This window comes from Mustelus asterias, unplaced genomic scaffold, assembly GCF_964213995.1.
Source record: "Mustelus asterias unplaced genomic scaffold, sMusAst1.hap1.1 HAP1_SCAFFOLD_433, whole genome shotgun sequence".
Classification (NCBI taxonomy): Eukaryota; Metazoa; Chordata; class Chondrichthyes; order Carcharhiniformes; family Triakidae; genus Mustelus; species Mustelus asterias.
Window position 1 is genome coordinate 76,731 of NW_027590388.1, and position 26,603 is coordinate 103,333.

At 48.2% G+C, this 26,603-nt stretch overlaps 2 protein-coding genes across 2 annotated transcripts in view; one reads left to right on the forward strand and one right to left on the reverse strand.

Moving 5' to 3' along the window:
* LOC144486710 (uncharacterized) overlaps positions 1-26,394 on the reverse strand; it is a 39,319-nt gene extending 12,925 nt beyond the window's left edge. The window contains exon 1 of the mRNA XM_078204719.1: positions 25,381-26,394. Within this exon, the coding sequence (XP_078060845.1) occupies positions 25,381-26,394 (1,014 nt within the window). The remainder of the gene's footprint in view (positions 1-25,380) is intronic.
* LOC144486718 (uncharacterized) lies at positions 994-13,587 on the forward strand. Its single transcript, XM_078204733.1, has 2 exons — positions 994-1,088; positions 9,396-13,587. Exon 2 carries the CDS (start codon positions 9,669-9,671, stop codon positions 10,929-10,931), a length of 1,263 nt encoding a protein of 420 aa, XP_078060859.1. The 5' UTR covers positions 994-1,088; positions 9,396-9,668; the 3' UTR covers positions 10,932-13,587.
* Positions 26,395-26,603: the final 209 nt, after the last annotated feature.

Here is a 26,603-nt window from a genome sequence, read left to right on the forward strand (position 1 = left end):
CCAATGTACCATGCCTCGGGACATACTTTCCTGCAGCGTATCAGGTAGACAACGTTGGCCGAGTTGCAAGAGTATGTACCGTGTACCTGGTGGATGGTGTTCTCACGTGAGATGATGGCATCTGTGTCGATGATCCAGCACGTGTTGCAGAGGTTGCTGTGGCAGGGTTGTGTGGTGTCGTGGTCACTGTTCTCCTGAAGGCTGGGTAGTTTGCTGCGGACAATGGTCTGTTTGAGGTTGTGCGGTTGTTTGAAGGCAAGAAGTGGGGGTGTGGGGATGGCCTTGGCGAGATGTTCGTCTTCATCAATGACATGTTGAAGGCTCCAGAGGAGATGCCGTAGCTTCTCCGCTCCGATGAAGTACTGGACGACAAAGGGTACTCTGTCCACCGTGTCCCGTGTTTGTCTTCTGAGGAGGTCGGTGCGGTTTTTCGCTGTGGCGCGTCGGAACTGTCGATCAATGAGTTGAGCGCTATATCCTGTTCTTATGAGGGCATCTTTCAGCATCTGGAGGTGTCTGTTGCGATCCTCCTCATCCGAGCAGATCCTGTGTATACGGAGGGCTTGTCCGTAGGGGATGGCTTCTTTAACGTGTTTAGAGTGGAAGCTCTGCACTCACATTGTTTGTACCTTTAAGACTTGATTAGCTGCAAGGATTCGCATTCCAACCATTATTCTGTCAATTGAGTCTGTGTCTTTATATGCCCTGTTTGTGAACAGAATTCCCACTCACCTGAAGAAGGGGCTTGAGGCTCCGAAAGCTTGTGTGACGTTTGCTACCAAATAAACCTGTTGGACTTTAACCTGGTGTTGTTAAACTTCTTCCTGTTATTATTGGACAAGCAGCAAATCACCGTCACAATGCCCGGCTGATTGACGGCAGCGCGGACCAATGGGAAGAGGGGACAGTGCTGGAGGACCGACGTGGAGCGGTCGGTCCTCCAACCAATGGGAGCGAAAGAGGGGCGGGGCCAGCTTTGACTGGAGCATGCGCAGTGTGAGTAATGGCGATGGGAAACGGCTTTTGTTTTGGACTCGGAAATCTGTTAGAGGTGATTGGAGGTCCGGAGAGAGCAATGGATCGTCCAGGTGGGTGGAAACGCTGCGTAAGCATGTTGTGTAAGCCGCAAACCGCGGAAGAGAACTTCCCGGACCCAGTTTGTACCGAGCAGGGCTGCTGCTCCTCATGTTCGTCCCGGGTTAACGTTCGCCATCTTTATTGGGGGCAATATGCAGCAGTGTGCACGTGCGCCCGCCATGTTTGTAGAGGGCAATGTTGTCAATCAGTGGGAGGGGCTTGTTCCCCAGTGTTCAGAATGGAGACAACTTGTCCATCAAACTGCATCAACCCTGAGTCCCAATGTCTTATTGATGAGGCAGAGCGGTAGCAGAGAAGGAAAAAGAAAGGAAAATAAAAACAGTAAATGCTGGAAAATCTCAGCAGATCTGACAGCATCTGTGGAGAGAGAATACAACCAACGTTTTGAGACTGGATGACCCATAGACAGAGCTTGTACACGTGTAAACAGAGCATGTAAACTTTGACACCTCCACGTACCCTTGTACACCTCTATCAATCTACTTTGCTCCAAGGAGAACAACCCCAAGTTATCCAGCCTAACTGATGCGCGTCAATGAGCACATGGAATCAAGGCTTTAGTATTGAAGGCTTTAATACAGTAACAATGAAACTACTAACACGAATACACCAGTTCAGACTGAAGGGGTCCTGCCGGAGCAGGGGGTCTTATACACTGCCACCGGAGGCGGGACCCCACTGGAATGTGCCATGGTAACACTTATAACAGGTAAACACCCTAACCCAACAACATAGTACAACCCCCACAGTAATAACACCCTAGCCCAACAGTAACATGGTAACAAACCCCAGTGGTGAACCAACGATGGTTCACCACATTCACCCCTCCTTTAAGACAAAAGGTGGCGGGGTGGACGAAAACAGACAATAACAAAAAAAAATCACAGGATTCACAAGTCCAGACGGTCTGGAGGACCGCACCGACGCTGCGATCTCCTCAACACCGGTTGCGAAACCGGATCAGGTGCTTGTAGTGGTTCTCTCCAAGTAATGTGTGGCTGTCCCTTCAAGGACTCCCGGGCCGGCCGGCCCTGGTGAGGCGATGGTGCAGGGGATCCTGGAACGTTTGGTGGTAGTGGTGGTGGTGGTGATGATGGTGGCGCCGATCTCCGAGTCTCAGGCAAGCTGTACATGGGAGTAAAAGTGTTATGCACTGGTCCCGGTGCTGACCGCGCCACGTCTGGGGAAGTAATGAGGAGTAGTGGATTTGTGACTGGGGGAATAGGAGCGACAGGGGTTGCTACGTCCCCTGCGGGCGCCAGGTCTCTAATGGAGACAGTGTCCTCTCGCCCGTCAGGATATGCCACATAGGCATACTGAGGGTTGGCGTGGAGGAGTTGGACCGGTTCGACCAAGGGGTCGGACTTGCGAGCCCTCACATGGCGCCGCAGAAGGACGGGTCCTGGGTACGTCAACCAGGCTGGCAATGAGGTCCCCGAGGACAACTTCCGAGGGAATGAGAACATCCTCTCGTGGGGAGTAGCATTGGTTGCCGTACACAGGAGGGAGCGGATAGAATGGAGCGCATTTGGAAGGACCTCCTGCCAACGGGAGACTGGAAGGCCCCTGGATTTCAATGCCAGTAGGACAGCCTTCCAGACTGTAGCATTCTCCCTTTCCACCTGTCCGTTACCCCTAGGGTTGTAGCTCGTGGTTCTACTAGAGGCAATCCCGAATGAGAGCAGGAATTGCCTCAAGTCGTTGCTCATGAACGACGAGCCCCTGTCGCTATGAATATAGCAGGGGTACCCGAACAGGGTAAAAAGTTCACTGAAAACCTTGATGACGGTGGCAGTTGACGTGTCCGCACAGGGGAAAACAAACGGAAACCGGGAATATTCGTCTATTATATTGAGAAAATAGACATTCCGGTCCGTTGAGGGAAGAGGGCCCTTAAAATCCACACTCAGCCTCTCAAAAGGGCGAGTGGCCTTGACCAAATGTGCCCGGTCTGGTCGATAAAAGTGTGGTTTGCATTCTGCGCAAATCCGACAGCTTCTAGTTACTGACCTGATCTCCTCCACCGAGTAGGGCAGGTTGCGGGCTTTGATGAAGTGGTAGAGTCTGGTGACTCCAGGATGACACAGATCATTGTGGAGAGCCTTCAAGCGGTCCTCCTGCATGATGGCGCATGTTCCGCGCGAGAGGGCATCCGAGGGCTCATTGAGCTTCCCTGGACGATACATAATATCGTAATTATAGGTGGAGAGCTCAATTCTCCACCGCAAGATCTTATCATTCTTGATCTTGCCCCTCTGCGTGTTATTGAACATAAACGCCACGGATCGTTGATCCGTGATCAGGGTGAACCGCTTACCTGCCAGGTAATGGCGCCAGTGTCTGACTGCCTCCACAATGGCCTGAGCCTCCTTTTCCACCGCTGAGTGCCGAATCTCTGGGCCTTGAAGGGTGCGGGAAAAAAACGCGACGGGCCTGCCTGCCTGGTTTAGTGTGGCGGCTAGGGCGAAGTCAGATGCATCACTCTCCACCTGGAAAGGGATGGATTCATCCACCGCGTGCATCGTGGCTTTCGAGATGTCGCTTTTCAAAACCTTGAAGGCCAATTGGGCCTCCGGCGTAAGTGGGAAGGTCGTGGACTTAGTGAGCGGACGAGCTTTGTCCGCGTAGTTGGGGACCCACTGTGCATAATACGAAAAGAACCCGAGGCATCTCCTCAGTGCTTTCGTGCTAGCGGGCAAGGGAAGTTCAGTGAGTGGGCGCATACGGTCTGGATCAGGGCCAATGACCCCGTTTTCCACCACGTATCCGAGGATGGCTAACTTACGCGTACGGAATACGCACTTCTCCCTGTTATAGGTCAGATTCAGGCGAGATGCAGCGCGCAGAAAGTGTTGGAGATTCGTGTTGTGGTCCTGCTGGTCATGGCCGCAGATGGTGACGTTATCCAGGTACGGGAAGGTAGCCCGCAACCCATTCTGGTCCACCATTCGGTCCATAGCACGCTGGAAGACCGAGACCCCATTGGTGACACCAAATGGAACCCTGAGGAATTGGTATAGACGACCATCCGCCTCAAAGGCCGTATATTGTCGGTCCTCTGGGCGGATGGGGAGTTGATGGTAGGCGGACTTAAGGTCTATGGTAGAAAACACTCGGTACTGCGCAATCTGATTGACCATATCAGAAATGCGCGGGAGAGGATACGCATCCAGCTGCGTGTATCTATTAATGGTCTGACTATAGTCGATGACCATCCGAGGTTTGTTCCCGCTTTTGACTACCACGACCTGCGCTCTCCACGGACTAGCACTGGCCTGTATGATCCCTTCCTTGAGGAGCCGCTGAACCTCAGATCTAATAAAGATCCGGTCCTCAGCGCTGTAACGCCTACTTTTAGTAGCGATGGGCTTGCAGCCAGGTACCAGATTTTTAAAAAGGGATGGTGTCGTGATCTTCAGGATGGATAGATTGCACGCGGGGCGCTTTGGGCAATTTGGAGGCTGCGGCTGGTTCCCTACTGCCAGTGAAGGGAGTGGCCCACCGTACTGTAGGATCACACTCTTCATGTGGACCATAAAGTTTAGTCCGAGGATAATTGGCGCGCAAAGGTGAGGTAGCACAAGGAGCCTGAATTGCTCGTAAACTGTGCCCTGTACCTCAAGAGTTACCATACATCGTCCTTGGATCGGTACAGACCGGGACTGTGATGCCATGGAAATTGTCTGTTTGGCAGGGAGAATCCGGAGTCCACACCTTTTAGCAGTTTCAGGGTGTATGAAACTTTCGGTGCTCCCACTGTCAAACAGACAATTCACAGTTCTGCCACTAACCTTTACCTCCATCATAGAATGTTCCAGTCTGTAATGCCTGGTCTGGTCCAGAGAGATCGACGCCACCGTTGGCCCCTGGGCGTCACTGCATGCTGCCGATGTGGATGCTGAGGACCCCTGCTGGTCGCTCCTAGTCGTCGTGGACCATGATGGCCGCCCCCATGAATCGCACGTGGGCGAGGGCGCCAAGCGCAGCGACTCCTGGTGGTCTTCCTCCTCCTCTGTTTGCCACGATGGCGCCGTCCTGAGATCGCACGTGGTCGGACCTCGTGGGTACTGCAACGCCGAAAGAGATGGTCTCCGTTCTGGAGGGTTACAAACTGCACTGCCGTTTTTAGGTCTGGACCTACAGACTTTGCCGTAGTGGCCTTTTTTACCGCACTGGCTGCAGATTGCCGTTCTTGCCGGACACTGTTTCCGTGGATGCTTGGCCCCACCGCAAAAATAGCATCGCTGGCCACCTGGAGCTGCCGCCGTCGTCGAATCGATCTGGGAGCGCGGGTTCGCGGGGCGAGGAGGGAGCAGAGCTTGCTCCAACCACGTTGACTGCACGTGGTCCTCGGGGTACAGCGCCAAGCTCTTCGACGCCGCCTCCAACCTCGCGGCCATCCCCATTGCCTGGGTCAAGTTGAGTTTCCCCTTTTCTAGTAATTTAAGCCTGATGTACGAGGACCCTACCCCTGCTACGAACGCGTCTCGGGCGAGGTCGTACATGTACTGCTCGGCGGAGACGTCCTTACAGTCGCAACCCCTGGCAAGCTGCAGGAGCTCATTGGCATAATCCTCTATGGTTTCGCCCGACTGCCGACGTCGTGTAGCGAGGAGGTAACGAGCATGTATCTCGTTGGGTGGCGTAATGTACCTATTCTTTAGGAGCTCGACGGCACCCTGGTAAGTGGGAGCTGCACGAATGGCTAGGTAAATCGTGTCGCTTACCCTCGCGTGGAGGACCTGGAGTCTATCACTGTCCGTAGTGATAGCTACCGAGGCTGCCAGGTAGTCCTCAAAGCACTTCCACCAATGGTCGAATGTGTTAGCTGCACCGACCGCACGTGGGTCCAGTGTCAGACGATCCGGTTTTAGAATCTGTTCCATACTCTCTGTTTACTGTATTAAATTGATGCGCGTCAATGAGCACATGGAATCAAGGCTTTAGTATTGAAGGCTTTAATACAGTAACAATGAAACTACTAACACGAATACACCAGTTCAGACTGAAGGGGTCCTGCCGGAGCAGGGGGTCTTATACCCTGCCACCGGAGGCGGGACCCCACTGGAATGTGCCATGGTAACACTTATAACAGGTAAACACCCTAACCCAACAACATTGTACAACCCCCACAGTAATAACACCCTAGCCCAACAGTAACATGGTAACAAACCCCAGTGGTGAACCAACGATGGTTCACCACACTAACATTGTAACTATAATTCCTCATCCCTGAAACCATTTTGATAAATCTCCTCTGCACCCTGTCAAGGAGCCTCACATCCTCCATAATGTGTGTGGTGATCACTGGTTTGCACAGACCCAGGTATTCTGTGTTCCTGTCTGTGATCTCATTACATACTTAAAATTGCACAGTGACATCACCCCCGCTCCCCGGGGATTTCCTCAACTGGGAGATTTTTCTCTGATGCCAATGCTTCTGATATCTTTCCAGCTGCAGGCTCCAGCAGGAGATTTTAATATTAAAATCAGTTAAATTGTTTCAGAGGTGAGTGTTTGTGACCATTCACGGGCACGAGTTCTCGTCATAAACCAGTTGCTCGCCTCCATGCTGTGGTACCGGCTGGTCCCTTTGGCCCCTCCCCCTGGCTTTGTTGCCAGTACAGTAAGAAGTCTCACAACACCAGGTTAAAGTCCAACAGGTTTATTTGGTAGCATGTAGCCAATATCCAGAGAACCCTCCTGCGGTTCTTCTGGGACAATCGACTGCACTGGGTCCCTGCCGTGGTTCTGCATCTACCGCTTGAGGAGGGCGAACAAGGTCTGGTGTGCCTCCGCATTCAGATAGCGACCTTCCGCCTCCAGGCCCTGCAGAGGTACCTTTACGTTGAGCCCCCTCCACGATGGTGTGCCATGGCGACGTATTTCTTCCGCCAGTGGCACGGCCTGAGTTATGACTTGCAGCCCCTGCATATCGAACTGGGGCGTGCTCCGACCGCCCTGCAGGAGTTGCCCGTCTTTTACCAGGACCTCCTCACTGTCTGGAACAAGGTCGCCTCGCGACGCAGCTCTCCCCCGTCAGGAGTAGCGGCTCTCGTGCGAGAGCCGCTGCTCAGGAATCCGCTCCTCCAGCCGTATGACTTCAGGTGGCTGGCGGAGAGGGGGGCTGTGGACGCCGGGGTGACCAGAATCGGGGACGTGCTCGATGGCGGAGGAGCGGGCTGGATGAGTCCCCGCGTGCTGGCTGAGCGCGTTGGGACATCCGTCTGGCGCGCGGCCAAAGCCATCCTAGACCTTAGGACGGTCGTGCTCGGCCCCGAAACTGCACGCAAACTCGAGACGGCGCAGGCGTGCGGTGGGATCCCGCCCGAGCGTTCCCCTGTTCGGGCGGAATTCCACATTGGCCCAAAGCCTCAGCCCCCTCCCCTGGGTGAGGTGCCCCACAGCCTGAGCCGCCTCACGGAAATGTCCTCCGTGCCTTTTTCTACCGCGCGGAGGTGTTTCCTGTGCGGGCTGCTGCTGCACACCTTCCACTACCGCGTCCTCACCTGTCGCCCGGATACACCTTGGCGGGCCTTGTTGCCGCCGGGCGGCGGAGGTCCCTCTACGGAGGGATCTCCCCCAATTACGTCGGGGACCTGGGGTGGAGAGTGATGCATGCAGCAGTGCCGCACAACCGTAGGATTCACTGGTTCACGGGCTCCGAAGACTGCCCTTTCTGTGGCCTTGTGGAGTCCGTGGACCATGTCTTTCTTTTGTGTCTTAGGTTGCACTCCCTTTTTGTTTTCCTAAAGAACCGTTTATTAATGTTTTGCTTGCACTTCAGTCCCATGCTCCTGATCTACGGACACCCGGTGCGGAGAGGGGAGGGTCGGGATGGCGACCTCCTCGTGAACCTGCTCCTGGCGAAACGCGCCATTTACCGGTCCAGGCAGCGGGCGATCGAGGGGGCCGTCCATCCTGACTGTCTTCCCCTCTACCGCGGCTACGTTCGCGGCCAGCTGTCCCTGGAGAGGGAGCATGCGGTGTCCATGGGCGCGGTTGACGCCTTCCGCGCCCGCTGGGCACCGCAGGGGTTGGGGTGCGTTATCGACCCTAATAATCACATTTTAATTTGATGTTTTTAAGTTTCCTTTGTACTTTGATTTTTGTTCGGGCTGTTCCCCCCCTCCTTTTGGGGAGCTGCCCCTTTTACTTTGTCCTGACTTAACTTGAGTTTGTTTCTTTGGTTTGACCTAAAAAGAGGCCAACATCTGTGAGTAAAAGACTTCCTTTTCTCCCCTTTCCATTTCTTTTCTCATTCTGAGGGAAATTGGGAATTTGCAGCAACTGAAGGGAAAGGAAGTGAATCCAGTCTGTACATTCCACACATTGTTCGTCCTGTCACATCGACATATATCTGTCTGGCAGCCTGAATGGAGATTTTCAGCTCTCTGTGTCTAGGACAGGAAGCAGTGAGCATGGATCTGTCAATCAGCCTCAATCAGCACCTTCAGGAGAATTGGGAGGGTGAATATTAGATACAGCAGAGTGAGAATGGAGGGAGAGTGTGTGGGATGGAGATTCACAGCTTTTGGGGAATTATGTCATACCTTGAATGATACCTTGAAAAAAATTTTTTTTTAAATCATGCCGCTTATAGCTTGAGCAATGTCATTACGGGGTGGAGCTGAGCTGTGGCAGTCAGGTGATGGGGCTTTCAGATTCGTTTGTGGCAGTCAGGTGATCGGAGTTTTTTCCTTTCGGCTTTTAGTTTCGTTTTGGAAAGCAGTTTCGCAGCAAGCTAAGAAGCAGTCTCTTTGTCTGTATTTTCTCTTTGTTTGGTTCTGCCTTAAAGAAACTGTGTTTTAGGGGAACAGATTCGACTACAATCACTTCTGAGTTTCTTCCCAAGGGATTTTCAGCATTCAACCCAGGATGCTGGATACCTGTAACAAGTGGGCATTAACCTATGCTGTAGTGTGCTTATTAGGAGTGTTTTGTGTATTGGATGTTGGCTTTGGTTAGAACACGTTAGAGATATTCCTTAAGCGTTGTACCTTATCGTGGTTGTTGTGTTTCTTGTTTGCAATTACTAAAAGTTCTCGCTAATTGTCTTGCTGTGCATGTCAACAATATTCTTAATTAAACTTTGTTTTCGATAAAAGCTCCTCAAGGGTCAGTTGAATCACACCTGGAGTAAAATGTTACAGGTCAGGCGAGCTTCATAGAACACCTCGAAGTATCCGACCTGACTTTCAACAATGAAAAAAGAATTTTCCATAGAAACTAAAATAGTCTGTTCTGAATTTCTCTCCTGCACCGACAATGATGACTTTTGTAAATTCCTTTTACAGGATATCAGAGAGTGAGGATTTACAGATAGAAATCTCAAACTTCTCCTGAAGATCACCTGAAGATCTGACAGTCACTCAATTCACTGGGACATGTATATAATCGACCTTTGAATCCAAAAGTAGAAAACTTCTCTGTTCTGTCTGCTTCAGAAGATTTTAAACATCAGTGTGACCAGAAAAGCACCGAGACACACTCACACCGGAGTGAGAGTGTTCCAGTGCACTGAGTGTGGAAAGAGCTTTAACCAGGAGAGTCACAAGGACACCCGCACCATGGAGAAACCATGGAAATGTGGGGACTGTGGGAAGGGATTCAGGTTTCCATCTGAGCTGGAAACTCATCAACGCAGTCACACTGGGGAGAAACCATTCACCTGTTCTGTGTGTGGGAAGGGATTCACTCAGTTACCCGGTCTGCTGAGTCACAATCTCACTCACACCAGTGAGAGACCCTTTAAATGCTCTGACTGTGGGAGTGACTTCAAAAGCTCACAGGATCTGATGTCCCACCAGCGCATTCACACTGAGGAGAGACCGTTCAGCTGCTCTCACTGCACAAAGAGATTTAAATGGTCATCCAGCCTGCGGAGACACCAGCGAGTTCACACTGGGGAGAAGCCGTTCACCTGCTCTGACTGTGGGAAAGGATTCACTCAGTTATCTGACCTGTGGACACATCAACGGGTTCACACTGGGGAGAGGCCGTACACTTGCTCTGACTGTGGGAAAGGATTCACTCACTCAACCATTCTGCGGAGACACCAGCGAGTTCACACCGGGGAGAAACCGTTCACCTGCTGTGTGTGTGGGAAGGGATTCACTACTTCATCCAACCTGCTGACACACAAAGTCACTCACAGCAATGAGAGACCCTTTAAATGTTCTGACTGTGGAAGTGGCTTCAAAAGTGCTGCAGATCTGATGATTCACCAGCGCATTCACACTGAGGAGAGACCCTTCAGCTGCTCTCACTGCACAAAGAGATTTAAATGGTCATCCACCCTGAGGACACACCAGCGGGTTCACACTGGGGAGAAGCCAATCACCTGCTCTGTGTGTGAGAAGAGATTCACTCAGTTATCTGACCTGCGGATACACCAGCGAGTTCACACTGGAGAGAGGCCGTACAACTGCTCTGTGTGTGGGAAGGGATTCACTCAGTTATCCAACCTGCAGAGACACCAGCGAGGTCACACTGGAGAGAGGCCATTCACTTGCTCTGACTGTGGGAAAAGATTCACTCACTCAACCATTCTGCTGACACACCAGCGAGTTCACACCAGGGAGAGACTGTTCACCTGCTCTGACTGTGGGAAAGGATTCACTCAGTTATGCAGCCTGAAGAGACACCAGCGAATTCACACTGGGGAGAGGCCGTTCATCTGCACTGTGTGTGACAAGGGATTCAGACATTCAAATGCCCTGAAGAGACACCAGCGAATTCACACTGGGGAGAGACCCTTCACCTGCCCTCAGTGTGGGAAGGGATTCAGTACATCATCCAGCCTGCGGAGACACCAGCGAGTTCACAAGTGATGACCAGGGTTGGGTTCTGCTGTTATTGCTGCTGTTAATCACATCCAGGACTGAACCATGTTCATTCTGACAGTTGGTGAAGTGGGAGGGTGTTGGGGAAAGGAAAAAAATCCAAGTGTGTTCGAGAAGATTTTAAACCATTAGGCATTTAAGACACTGACTGAACGACCAGCATTGAGTTAAATGACTCTAAATCAGACTCAGAAGCTAACAAGGGAATAGTTCACACACGTGTGAATGCAGTAAGAGATTTAAAACAAGTGATTATGATTTAAACGCATCTTTTGATATTTTAAATGTATTGACTGTATTTTTATAGAGTGATTGAGTGCTTTAGCCAAGAGCAAGTTGCCGCCGGGCCTGATGGTCTGGGGACTTTCAGACAGAGCCTCATTCTTAGGAAACAATGAAACCTCAGAATGTGCAAGTTCTTATTAACGGGAATTGTGAGCAGTCAGGTTCTCAGGGCTGCTTATGAACAGAGTTATTCTCTGTCTGGATAAGACAATGCCTTCTCAGACATGAGAACGTGCATCAGTCTGATATGGCCGGTGACATGGAGGAAAATAGTGGGAAGATTAACTTTGACCTTAACGTCTGGCGTTGCTAAGCAGTAGAGGAAGTTGAGTCACCAATAGGGGAGGAAGCATCTGGATTCCACGGACCAATGAAATCCCATCATGTCAGAGGGTAAAATGCAATTGTCTAAAGTATGTGACAGATGTTATTCATGATTTAAGTATATGGAAGATTGATTCAAAGCTGATGAAAGGCAGGAGAATTTGATATGAAAAATGTAGAATTGATCGATCCGAAACTGTATTCATTGGAGTTTATTGGAGATGTCAGGCTGCTCTACGTCTGGAGGGGCCGAGGGCTCTTCAATAATCTCTCCCTGTGACGCACTCTTCAAATAAATGTTACATCTTTAAACTTGGACACTGGCTTTCGTGAGTCCTTGTATTGGCTGAAGTTTTGGTGATATCCGGCCACCTCACAAACCCTGCTAACAGAGGGTTGGGTTTCTTTCTGTTGCATTAACCCATCACATGACTTTGCTTCCAAGGCTAATGCTCTTTGCGCCTGGGAGAGCACATTTCCAGTGAAATGATCCACAAAAGCTGATGAAGGACATTTATTTATCTTGGATAGTAAATAGTGTTTTTCTAAAATAAATAAATTTTTCTCTGTTCCATTGAGTCTACAGCACAGGGCCAGGCCAGTCGTGTAACTAAGTCTGTGCACTAGATTTTAGTGAAACCCAACCATTTTCAGGTTAATTTCAGTTACATTCACAGCAATGAAAGGTTAAAATGTCATTTTGTTCTCGCACAGAGATAAGAAGCCGTTTAATGTTCAGTATCATCACTCACATGTATTCATGAAGGGTTATTACATCAATAGGAATCAGCCAGAAACAGATGACTGACCAAATAGTGAACCTCAGTGAAGTTTCAATTGAAGGATAAGTTATTAATAATCAGCAGTTAATGAGAAGCCACTTTAGGATATTTCTGTATTTCTCCATCAACTTTGCTTATGAGGACATTAAGGTGGTGTCAGAGCTGGGAAAGAAATGGGATGAGCCTTGGACTCTCAGGTCCACTCCATCCTATCCTCATAACCCCGCATATTTACCATAGCTAATTCACCAAACCTGCTCATCTTTGGAATGTGGGAGGAAACCAGAGCACCCGGAGGAAACCCATGCAGACATGGCGATAATGTGCAAACACAACGTCCTCACCTTCAACAATCAGTTTTTCATCTAGACACACGGAACAGCCATGGGGACCAAATTCGCACCTCAATATGCCAACATCTTCATGCACAGGTTCGAACAAGACCTCTTCACCGCACAGGACCTTTAACCGATGCTATGCACTAGATACATCAATGACATTTTCTTCCTTTGGATTTCTGGCGAACTATCACTGAGACAACTATATGATGACATCAACAAGTCCCATCCCACCATCAGACTCACCACAGACTACTCTCCAGAATCAGTTGCATCCTTGGACTCTCTCCCTATCAGGAACACACACACTGTCCTTGACTGTTGAGTCTGTCTGAATGAATGGGACTCCGGTAAAGACATCAAGATAACAGGCAGAGCTGAAAGGAAGGCATTGTCCTAAGTTGAAGACCTTGTGCGTGATTAAATGGAACCAATGGAGTTGACTCTATTGACAAATTATAGACCAATTCGCCGTTTCCAAACATTTGCCTGAGGTGGACTCACAACGTCTTTTGAGTCTAAAAAGAGGGGTTTCTGGGATTCACCTTTGTGAACATGGAGTGTAGGAGAAGCGGTTTGAATCTTCAGGGATAGTCAAGCTTCCTCCTATCAACGTGAAGGTCGTTTCCAATAAAGCTCAGGGGCAGATGAGTAGTTCATCCTGGGACTGGTTCAGTGATGGATTCCCTGCCCATCGATACCCCAGGAAGGTGCCGCCTGTGCTTCTCGGAGGCAGTGACTGTTTCTCTGTCAGCCCCAGGAGTTCACGTTGTCGTCCCTTGGAATGATCACTGATTTGAAAGTGTGGAGTTGGTGGAGTTTCATTGATGAGTAAACTTTACCCTACATCCCATCTCTGTTAGTTAGGTGATCAGTTTCTAAAAGTTGCTTATAATCAATAAACTTTGATACAATTGACTGATTTGGTGTCTGAGTCTTTGCTTGATGGTTATATCTCTGCCAAATTCAAACCCTTTAAAAGAACAATTTGGGATCCAGAATTGGGCAGTGTACAGCCAAATTGGAACAGTGTAAAAGATCAAAAATAAATATTTTTTAAGCTGACAATGTCTTTGTAACAATCAGCAGCCCCAGCCTTTCCTGAGGGTTAAATGCTCTCAGTTCTGAGATTATTCTTGTGAATATTTCTTGCTCCTTCTCCAGTGCCCCTATTTTTACAGTGGTTAGCACTGCTGCCTCAGTGCCAGGGACTGGGTTTGATTCTGGCCTTGGGTCACTGTCTGTGTGAAGTTTGCACATTATCACCATGTCTGCATGGGTTTCCTCCGGGTGCTCTGGTTTCCTCCCACATTCCAAAGATGAGCAGGTTTGGTGGATTAGCTGTGGTAAATATGCGGGGTTATGAAAATAGGATGGAGTGGACCTGGCTGGGATGAACCTTCGGAGAGTCGGTGAAGACTCAACGGGCTGAATGGCCTCCTTCCGCGCTGGAGGGATTCTATGATCACAAATGTTGACAGTATTCCCAGTGTAGTATAATCACGCTTCCAATCAAGTCGAACATAACCTCCCTGCTGTTCAATTCTATCCCTCGAGAATGGAACCCTATATATGTCCCAGACCTTAGGGAAGATGTGAAGTTCTTAGAGAGGGTGCAGAGGAGATTTGCACGAATGGCATCTCACATCATTAAAAAGTACCTGGATCAGCATCTGGCAAATCAGAACATTGAAGGCTATGGGCCAGTTGCTGGTAAATGGGATTTGGTGGGAGGTCGGGTGTTTCTTGCGTGTCGGTGCAGACTCGATGTGCCGAAGGGCCTCTTCTGCACTGTACAATTCTAAGATGAGGTAATTCAGTTAGTTGGCGGCACCGTGGCACACTGGTTAGCACTGCTGACTCACAGCACCAGGAACCCAGGTTCAATTCCGGCCTCAGGTCACTGGCTGTGTGGAGTTTGCACTTTCTCTTCATGTCTGCATGGGTTTCCTCCGGGTGCTCTGGTTTCCTCCCACAGTCCAAAGATGTGCATGTTAGGTTGATTGGCCATGTTAAATTGACACTAGCGTCAGGGGGATTAACAAGCTAAATGTGTAGGGTTACGGGAATAGAGCCTGGGTGGGATCGTGATTTGTACAGACTCAATGGGCCGAATGGCCTCCTCCTATACTGCAGGGATTCTCTGAGAGACTGGAGCAGCTTAAATTTCTCTCTTCAGATCAGTCAGACAGTAGGGTCTAGAATGGGGCCATTCAGTCCACTGATTCAATGCTGGCTCTCTGTAGATCAAACCCCTGCCCTGTTCTATATATTGACAGATCAATGCTCACTGCTTCCTGTCCAGATTGCACCCTCCGTGCTCTCATCCCATGTACTCCCCGCATTGGAGATCTCTACTGCCTCCCGAAGTTACACAAGGCCAACACACCCGGCCATCCCATCGTATCAGACAATGGGACCCTGTGCGAGAACCTCTCCGGCTACGTCGAGGGCATCCTGAAACCCATTGTACAAAGAACCCCCAGCTTTTGTCGCAACACTATGGACTTCCTACAGAAACTCAGCACACATGGAGCAGTTGAACCAGGAGCGCTCCTCGTCACAATGGATGTCTTGGCACTCGACACCAGCATCCGCCACGATGATGGCATTGCTGCAACGGCCTCAGTACTCAACGCTGACAACTGCCAGTTTCCAGATGCAATTTTACAACTCATCCGCTTCATCCTGGACACAATGTCTTCACCTTCAACGACCAGTTCTTCATCCAGACACATGGAACAGCCATGGGGACCAAATTCGCACCTCAATATGCCAACATCTTCATGCACAGGTTCGAACAAGACTTCTTCACCGCACAGGACCTTCAACCAATGCTATACACTAGATACATCAATGATATTTTCTTCCTTTGGACTCGTGGTGAACAATCACTGAAACAACTATATGATGACATCAACAAGTTCCATCCCACCATCAGACTCACCATGGACTACTCTCCGGAATTGGTTGCATTCTTGGACACACGCATCTCCATTAAGGATGGTCACCTCAGCACCTCACTGTACCAAAGTCCACGGAAAACCTCACGATGCTCCACTTCTCCAGCTTCCACCCTAAACACGTTGAAGAAGCCATCCCCTACGGACAAGCCCTCCGTACACACAGGATCTGCTCGGATGAGGAGGATCGCAACAGACACCTCTAGACGCTGAAAGATGCCCTCATAAGAACAGGATATGGCGCTCGACTCATTGATTGACAGTTCCGACGCGCCACAGCGAAAAATAGCACCAACCTCCTCAGAAGACTAACACGGGACACGGTGGACAGGGTACCCTTCGTCGTCCAGTACTTCCCCGGAGTGGAGAAGATACGACATCTCCTCTGGAGCCTTCAACATGTCATTGATGAAGATGAACATCTCGCCAAGGCCATCCCCACATCTTGCCTTCAAACATCCGCACAACCTCAAACAGACCATTGTCCGCAGCAAACTACCCAGCCTTCAGGAGAACAGTGACCAATACACCACACAACCCTGCCACAGCAACCTCTGCAAGACGTTTTGGTCGTGGGCCGTGAAACATTTTGTCAGTTTGCAGATCTTTCATTTTGTTCTTCTCCACCTCCCTCGCTCAATTCTTCAGAGGTCAGTCTTTGACAAAGGGTCATCTGGACTCGAAATGTAAGCACTTTTCTCTCCTGACAAATGCCCGTGACCGCTGAAGTGCGTCATGGGCATTCAGCCTCTGATCTTTGGGTAAGCATTCTCCAAGGCGGCCTTCATGACTCACAACAGCGCAGAGTCGCTGAGCAGATGTTGGATTTATGTCACATTATCAGTAACCCCCACAGCTTGCCTCCTGGACTTGCGGGCTGTCCTGTCTGGAGACAATACACATCTCTTTAACCTGTGCTTAATGCTCCCTCCACCCACATTGTCTGTATCTTTAAGATCTGGTTGGCTGGAGGGATTCGCATTCTAATCAGTATTCTGTAACTTGATTTTGTGTCTCTGTGCCCTGTTTGAGAGCACATTTCCACTCCATCTGACGAAGGAGCAGCGCTCCGAAAGCTAATGGTATTTGCTACCAAATAAACCTGTTGGACTTTAACCTGGTGTTGTTAAAACTCTGACTGGGTTTTCTCCCACAGACCGAAGGACTTGCTGGTTAGGTACATTGAGCATGCTAAATTCTCCCTCAGTTTACCCGAACAGGTGCCAGAGTGTGGTGACTGGGGGATTTTCAGAGTAACTTCATTGCAGTGTGAATGTGTGACACTTATAAATAAACTTTAAAAAACCTTGAACTTTTAAAAACTACTACCAAATTGGTTTCTTGAATCCCCTTTTTTATATTTTCAAAATGTAGAAAGCCCACCTCAGCCAATTGTTGGGAATTAGCCAATTGGTCTATAACTTGTCAATAATGAAACTGGTTTGGTTTTTAGCTAGTTGCACACATTGTCTGAATTTTAAGACAATTCTTTCTCTCAAACGATATCTCTTAGCTTGGGGTTGCCTGAGTGTTGACCAATAATTGGTTAACATCAGTCATTCAATGTTGAGACATCTTGAACAGGAACTGATTCATCCCCTCCAGTCAAGGTTAACAAAGTATTAGTTTATTTATTAGTGTCACCAATCAGCTTACGTTAACACTGCAATGAAGTTACTATGAAAATCCCTTAGTTGCCACACTCTGGCGACTGATCGGATAAACTGATTGAGAATTTAACATGGCTAATGCACCTAACCAGCACGTCTTTCGGACTGTGGGAGGAAACTGGAGCACCCGGAGGAAACCCATGCAGACACGGGGAGAACGTGCAGACTCCGCACAGTCACCCAAGCCGGGAATCGAACCCAGGTCCCTGGCACTGTGAGACAGCACTGCTAACCACTGTGGCACCGCGCCACGCTAACAAGTCTTGTTATTTTTTTTATTCTGTTGGCCTCAGAACGTAACATTTTATAATTCCCACAGCATTTTAAACATTCTTTATATCTTTATAATTCTAAACGTTATAAACTTTTGTGTTCAAATTTACATTTCCAGCCTAACAACTGTATTAATGATTCATTTATTATTTAATTGTCTCTCAATTCAGGCTGTCCATTTAACTAATCTCCTGCTTTACAATTGTGGGAACTTCAGTCACAAATAAGGTAGTCAAATGCATTGTTAAAAGCAGGATGTTCTTTATATAAATAAATAACAAAGTTTAAAAATCATTGGCAAACAAAAGGAAACAGGAGCATTGGAACCAGCCTGGACTTGCAGACTGAAACCCCGCCCAAAGCCCGCACGTGCTCAGAAGGGAGAGAGGTTGAGAAGAACACTCTGTAACACTTCTTCTCCCCTTAAATTTCAATCCCCCATCAGGACAGAAATACAACAAAGTAATGTCTTTAATAATACGGAAATCTGTCAGGAGCTTTGTGGTTGCATTGCGACCTGTACAATACCACTGGTAAATCTTGTAATGGTGTTTCTGGAATGGGAGGTGCAGAGGTAGTTTGAGAATCTGTACATGAACATTCCTCTTCCACTCCCACAGCAGAGTCAACTGGCAAAGCTGGAACCATTTCCTGGTGAACATCCACAGCAGCATGACCCTCTGCCATGTTCTCAGTAATGGTTGCTGACTCTGAAACTGTTCCTGACACGGGGTCACACCGCAAGCGAATATGGTCTTGGTGTCTGCGAACAACTCTTCCATTTTACAGTCTCACCACCCAAGATACTGGACCACTTTGGTTTAAAATTATTCCCGGTAACCACCTTTGGTTCCTCCCAAAGTTTCTGATGTAAACCTGATCACCCGGTTTGAACTGCCCCTCTTTGGTGCGGTAGTCGTGTCCCTCCTTCTTCTCTTGTCTCCTGCTCACTTTTGCTCTGAGATCTGGGTGAAGCAGATCCAGATGAGACTTCAACCTTTCCCCGAAAAATTCCGCAGGAGAGAGTCCGGTTGTGGATTGTGGTGTGATGCGAAACTGGAACAAAAATCTTGAGAGCTTGTTCTTAAAGTATCGCTTGCCATTCTCTTCAATCCCTCCTTCAGTGTTTGAACAGCTCTTTCTGCGAGACCATTTGTAGCCAGATGAAATGGTGCAGTACGCACATGGCGTAGACCATTCCTTTACAGGAATTCCTGAAACACCTCACTTGTAAACAGAGTGTCGTTATCTGAAACAAGCCAATCTGGTAACCCAGGGCTTGTGAAAATTTGACAGAGCTTCTCTATTGTCACAGGAGCTGGAATATTACTCATGGTCTGTGCTTCCAACCATTTTGAATGCACATTTACAACGACCAAACACACGTGATTCATGAAAGGCCCCCAAAGGCCACATTTAGTCTGGACCACGGCCTATCAGGCCACTCCCAAGGATGAAGTGGTAATGTACCCAGTGTGTTGTGCCTGATTCAATCGACAAACAGTTTATTGAGTTACGCCAGCGGGGAGAAGCCACAGGGCTGATCATGTGTAACTCCACCCAACAAAGAATATCATCAATTCTTATCCAGTTACTCAGCCCATCCCGGCTGGACACAATCCAATCAGAATGGTGATAGATTACACACATTATAGGTTCAATAAAATTAGTATCTGGGCATTATGGGGCTTTGTGATCATCTCATGGACAAGTTCCCCTATCATGATGCTTTCCAGACCCCCCATTGGGGGGGTCTTTCTTTGTACATAGACTCCCTTAGTTAGAAATGGGGTGGATTAAAAGTTCTCAAATGGACGTCAGCACTCTTCCTTTGTTTTAATCTAATGACCACATGGTCTGGGAACATTTCTATTTAATACTCTTTCTTTGTAAACTCTTTTCTTCAGTATCCAATTCCAGAATTTTCCTTTTCTTTGTGTTACTTGCGTCAGGAATAAATCTTTGGACCTGACAGGAAGTTTAACCCAAGATCAATCCAACACAGGATTGGTCAGAATCATTTCACATGTGTCAAATTTTAAATAACCATTACAAATTAAAACTCTCATTCTCACATGGGTGAATTGTATCCGGATTAAAGTTTCCACATGTTTAGTAAAATACCCTGGAATCCTGTCTCTGGCCAGTAAATATGGCTCCAAGTTCATAACTTCTGAACAAAAAAAGTTTTATTGATCACACTTTCTTTGTTAAAAATCTGTTTGATTTAAATCACAGACAGAAAACCTCAAAGCTTGAAGCGTTCAACCCACAAATATCATCCATACACAAACAGAGAAACTTAGCATGTGCTTTACAACAACAATAACCAAAATTAATTACTTAAGCGTTCTTGTGATCCTGTTTTTAAACTTCCAAAAATGCCTTTAATTAAAGATTCAAGATCAGGTTAATCCACCAGAAAGATAAACCGTAACAAATGTAGCCCAAAACAATGATAAAACACATCTACAAACATCCACATAAAACAAACAAAACACACAGATTCTCACAGCTCATAAATTTCAAACAATGAATCCTCAGCATTCTCTCTCGCAGCTATAGCTTCTTAAAGCGACAGAGCACTACAAGCTCACAACTTCTTGATTAAAATAAGATGCAAGATCCTTCATTATAACTTAACCTTTTTTAAGCCAACTTACAAGGACTGATTTTAGAGGCAACATCTTTTGTTGATTTAAAACCCCAAACACGTTCCACCCAAACACTGGCAAAATCTTTGTTCTTTATCTGGGGATAAAATTCTCAGTTATTCCAAATTCCTCCAGGCTATGGTTAATATTTCCGCATTTAACTTATTCCCAGAAATCCTCAATTATAAACTAAAATAGACACGTGTTTCCGGGCAGTCACAGGAATATGGTCAAGATAGTCCAGTCCCACAATGCCTCACATTCAATCTGCAGTCCTTCAATTATAACAGAATATGTGGCTGTATGTCGCTGCCTTGGCCATGGTCAACCCCAAGGGTGCCTTCTTGAACTGCTGCAATGCCTGAGGTGTACGCACATCCACAGTGCTGCGAGGAAGGGACTTCCAGTTACTGAGAGAGACAAGAGATGAAATTGCTGGGCCTCTGACAGAAATCTTTGTTTCTTCATTGGACACAGGTGAGGTCCCAGAGGATTGGAGGATAGCAAATGTGATCCCGTTATTTAAGAAGGGTAGCAAGGATAACCCGGGCAATTATAGGCCAGTGAGCTTGACGTCCGTGGTCGGGAAATTGTTGGAGAAGATTCTTAGAGATAGGATCTGTACACATTTAGAACTGAATAATCTCATTAGCGATAGACAACATGGTTTTGTACGAGGGAAATTTGGTTGAGTTTTTTGAGGAGGTGACAAAAATGATTGACGAGGGAAGGGCCATGGATGTCGTCTACATGGATTTTAGTAAAGCATTTGACAAGGTCCCTCATGGCAGGCTGGTGCAAAAGGTTAAATCTCACGGGATCAAAGGTGAACTAGCTAGATGGGTACAGAACTGGCTTCGCCACAGAAGACAGAGGGTAGCAGTGGAGGGGTCTTTTTCTGATTGGAGGGCTGTGACTAGGGTGTTCACAGTAAGAGTTTTAACAACACCAGGTTAAAGTCCAACAGGTTTATTTGGTAGCAAATGGCATTAGCTTTCGGAGCGCAGATAGTGAGGAACATTGTCAGAGGCTACAGAAGGATATAGATGGGCTGGAAATTTGGGCAAAGAAATGGCAGATGGAGTTCAATCCTGATCAATGCGAAGTGATGCATTTTGGGAGAACTAACGTAGGGGGGAGCTATACGATAAATGGCAGAACCATAAAAGGTGTAGATACGCAGAGGGACCTGGGTGTGCAAGTCCACAGATCCTTGAAGGTGATGTCACAGGTGGAGAAGGTTGAGAATAAGGCATATGGCATGCTTGCCTTAATAGGACGGGGCATAGAGTATAAAAGTTGGGGTCTGATGTTACGGTTGTATAGAACGTTGGTTCGGCCGCATTTGGAATACTGCGTCCAGTTCTGGTCGCCACACTACCGGAAGGACGTGGAGGCTTTAGAGAGAGTACAGAGGAGGTTTACCAGGATGCTGTCTGGGATGGAAGGGCTTAGTTATGAGAAGAGATTGGGTAAACTGGGGTTGTTCTCCCTGGAAAGACGGAGGATGAGGGGTGACCTAATAGAGGTGTATAAAATTATGAAAGGCAGAGATAGGGTGAACAGTGGGAAGCTTTTCCCCAGGTCGGTGGTGACATTCATGAGGGGTCATAGGTTCAAGGTGAAGAGGAGGAGGTTTAACACAGATATCAGAGGGACGTATTTTACACAGAGGGTGGTGGGGGCCTGGAATGCGCTGCCGGGCAAGGTGGTGGAGGCAGACACACTGGGAATGTTTAAGACTTATCTTGATCGCCACATGAACGGAGTGGGAATGGAGAAGTACAAAAGAATGGTCTAGTTTGGACCAGGGAGCGGCGCGGGCTTGGAGAGCTGAAGGGCCTGTTCCTGTGCTGTATTGTTCTTTGTTTGTTCGCTGCTCCTTCGTCAGATGGAGCAGGTGGTCGAAAGGAGCAGCGCTCCGAAAGCTAATGGCATTTGCTACCAAATAAACCTGTTGGACTTTAACCTGGTGTTGTTAAAACTCTTACTGTGTTTACCCCAGTCCAACGCCGGCATCTCCACCTCATGACTCAGGTGTTCTGCAGGGCTCTGTACTGGGACCTCTGCTGTTTGTGATATATATAAATGATTTGGAAGAAGATGTCGCTGGGCTGATTAGTAAGTTTGCGGACGACACAAAGATTGCTGGAGTTGCAGATAGTGATGAACATTGTCAGAGAATACAGCAGGATATAGATAGGCTGGAAAATTGGGCGGAGAAATGGCAGATGGAATTTAAGATGTGGAGATGCCGGTGTTGGACTGGGGGAAACACAGTAAGAAGTCTAACAACACCAGGTTAAAGTCCAACAGGTTTATTTGGTAGCAAAAGCCACTCGCTTTTGGAACAGGCTGTCACTTCATCAGGTAGGTGGGAGTTCCAGATAAATGCGAAGTGATGCATTTTGGTAGATCTAATGCAGGGGGAACTATACAATAAATGGCAGAACCATCAGGAGTATATACACACAGAGGGATCTGGGTGTGCAAGTCCACATATCCTTAAAGGTGGCAGCACAGGTGGAAAAGGTGGTGAAGAAGACATATGGCATGCTTGCCTTTATTGGACGGGGCATAGAGTATAAAAGTTGGCATATGATGTGGCAGTTACATAGAACGTTGGTTAGGCCACATTTGGAATACTGTGTCCAGTTCTGGTCGCCACACTACCAGAAGGATGTGGAGGCTTTGGAGAGAGTGCAGAAAAAGTTTACCAGGATGTTGCCTGGTATGGAGGGTATTAGCTATGAGGAGAGATTGAGTAAACTAGGGTTGTTCTCCCTGGAAAGACGGAGGTTGAGGGGGCGACCTTATAGAAGTTTATAAAATTATGAAGGGAATAGATAGGGTGAACAGTTGGAAGCTTTTTCCCAGGTCAGAAATGACAAACACAAGGGGTCACAAGTTCAAAGTAAGGGGGGCAAGGTTCAATACAGATATGTGGGGGACGTACTTTACACAGAGGGTGGTGGAGGCCTGGAATGCACTACCAAGCAAGGTGGTTGAGGCAGACATGCTAGGATCATTTAAGACTTATTGAGATAGCCACATGAACAGACTGGGAATAGAGGGATACAAACGGATTGTCCAGTTAGGAAGACGTGATCAGTGCAGGCTTGGAGGGCCGAAGGGCCTGTTCCTGTGCTGTATTGTTCTTTGTACATTTTTCAGACTTTCACTAGACTGTAGGTGGATATCAGATTGATATTTTCCATTCAACCACACCCAAGGTGAGTTATTCCAATTCCTTTATTGTCCAGGACAATATATCCACAATATCTTTAAAACAGAAATTAAACATTCCCATTTGATTTCAGACAGTAACATATTCTGTTAGTTTGTTCTTTATTGTCAATGTCAGGCTGGGGTTGTTCTCCTTGGAGCAAAGGAGGTTGAGGGGAGATTTGATAGAAGTGGACAAGATTCTGACAGGTTGAGATAAGGTGGACAAAGAAAAGCTGTTCCCATTAGCTGAAGGGACAAGGACGAGGGGGGACACAGATTTCTTGTTTTGGGTCAAAGATGCAAGGGGACCGGGCCGGGGGCGGGGGGGGGGGAGTGGGGGAGATGTGAGGAAGAATATTCTGATGCAGCGAATGGTAATGACCTGAAACTCGCTGCCTACGAGGGTGGAGGAAGTGGAGACAATAAACAATTAAAAAGGAAATTGGATGGATATTTGGGGTGTTCCAAACAGAATGAAGAACAAAGAAAATTACAGCACAGAAACAAGCCCTTTGGCCCTCCAAGCCTGCAGCAACCATGCTGCCCGTCTGAACTAAAATCCCCGACCTTTCCGGGAACATATCCCTCTGTTCCTATGCTATTCATATATTTGTCAAGACACATCTTAAAAGTCACTGTCGTATCTTCTTCAACTACCGTCCCCGGCAACGAGTTCCAGGCACCCACCACACTCTGTGTAAAAAACCTGCCTTGTACATCTCCTTTAAACCTTGCCCCTCGCACCTTAAACCTATGCCCCTAGTAACTGACTCTTCCACCCTGGGAAAAAGCTTCTGACTATCCACTCTGTCCATGACCCTCAAAATCTTGTAGACTTCTATCAGGTCGCCCCCCTCAACCTCCTTCGTTCCACTGGGAACCAAGCAAGTTTCTTCAACCTCTCCTCATAGCTAATGCCCTCCATACCAGGCAACATCCTGATACATATTTTCTGTACCCTCTCCAAAGCCTCCACATCCTTCTGGTACAGTGGTGACCAGAATTGAACACGAGATTCCAAGTGCGGTTTAACTAAGGTTCTATAAAGCTGCAACATGACTTGCCAATTTTTAAACTCAGTGTCCCGGCTGATGAAGGCAAGCATGCCGTGTGCCTTCTTGACTACCTTCTCCACCTGCGTTGCCACTTTCAATGACCTGTGTACCTGTACACCCACATCCCTCTGCCTATGAATACTCTTAAGGGTTCTGCCATTTACTGGATATTTCCCATCATTATCTCACAATTGTCTGGATTCAACTTCATCTGCCATCTCTCCGCCCAAGTCTCCAACTGATCTATATCCTGCTGTATCCTCTGTCGGACCCCATCGCTATCCGCAATTCCACCAACCTTTGTGTTGTCCACAAATTTACCAATCAAACCAGTTACATTTTCCTCCAAATCATTTATATATATTACAAACAGCAAAAGTCCCAGCACTGATCCCTGAGGAATGTCACTTGTCACAGCCCTCCATTCAGAAATGTACCTTTGCACTGCCAACCTCTGTTTTCTTCTGACTAAATATCTCGAAACCTCCTAACACCCTGTCACTCTGTGATCCTTGTGACATTTGAAACCAGGTATTCGCAACAAGACTCAAAGAGCATCAGCCCACTGGAGGCTGAGACCAGCCAGTCCAGCACAAAGAAACCCTCTGACCCTCCCCATTGACCAACTGTGAGAATGAACAAAATGCAGTCCTGGATGTAACTGAGAGCAGAAACAATAACAGCAGAATCCAACCCCTGGAATCACTCGTGAACTTGTTGGTGTCTCAGCAGGTGGGATGAAACTCTGAATCCCTTCCCACATACAGAGCAGGTGAATGGTCTCTCGCCAGTGTGAACTCGCTGGTGTATCCGCAGGTCAGATGACTGAGTGAATCCCTTCCCACACTGAGGGCAGGTGAATGGCCTCTCCCCAGTGAACTCGCTGGTGTGTCCGCAGGTGGGTTGACCGAGTGAATCCCTTCCCACACTGAGAGCAGGTGAACGGCCTCTCCCCTGTGTGAACTCGCTGGTGTGTCAGCAGATCAGATGAGTTTGTGAATCCCTTCCCACACTGAGAGCAGATGAATGGTTTCTCCGCAGTGTGAACTTGCTGGTGTGTCTGCAGGTGGGTTGACCGAGTGAATCCCTCCCCACACTGAGAGCAGGTGAACGGCCTCTCTCCTGAGTGAACTCGCTGGTGTGTCCGCAGGTCAGATGACTGAGTGAATCCCTTCCCACACTGAGAGCAGGTGAATGGTTTCTCCCCAGTGTGAACTCGCTGGTGTATCCGCAGGTGGGATGACTGAGTGAATCCCTTCCCACACTGAGAGCAGGTGAATGGCCTCTCCCCTGTGTGACGTAGCTGGTGTCTCTGCAGGTCGGCTAACTGAGTGAATTCTTGCCCACACTGAGAGCAGGTGAACGGTCTCTCTCCAGTGTGAACTCGTTCGTGTGTCCGCAGGTTGGATGACTGAGTGAATCCCTTCCCACACTGAAAACAGGTGAATGGCCTCTCCCCAGTGTGAACTCGCTGGTGTCTCTGCAGGTGGGATGACCGAGTGAATCTCTTCCCACACTGAGAGCAGGTGAATGGCCTCTCCCCAGTGTGAACTCGCTGGTGTCTCTGCAGGTGGAATGACCGAGTGAATCCCTTCCCACACTGAGAGCAGGTGAACGGCCTCTCTCCAGTGTGAACTTGCTGGTGTGTCTGCAGGCTGGATAACTGTATGAATCCCTTCCCACACTGCGAGCAGGTGAATGGCCTCTCCTCAGTGTGAACGCGCTGGTGTGACTGCAGGTGGGATAACTGATTAAATCCCTCCCGACAGTGAGAGCAGATGAATGGTCTCTCCCCAGTGTGGCTGCGCCGATGAGTTTCCAGCTCTGATGGGGCTCTGTATCCCTTCCCACAGTCTGCACATTTCCATGGTTTCTCCATGGTGCAGGTGTCCTTACCTGTCTCTTGAGTGGACAATTAGTTGAAACTTCGTCCACACACAGAACAAGATTACAGTCTCGACCCGCTGTGAATGTTGTGATATTTATTCAGGCTGTGTAACTGGTTAAAGCTCTTTAGTCCATGCACTAGAACACTCTCACTCGAGTGTGGCAGTGTGTTGATGCTTTTTCACTCACACTGACATTTCA

Coding starts and splice junctions, on each gene's coding strand:
- LOC144486718 (XM_078204733.1), top strand. CDS start 9,669: ATGGAGAAACCATGGAAATGTGGGGACTGTGGGAAGGGATTCAGGTTT.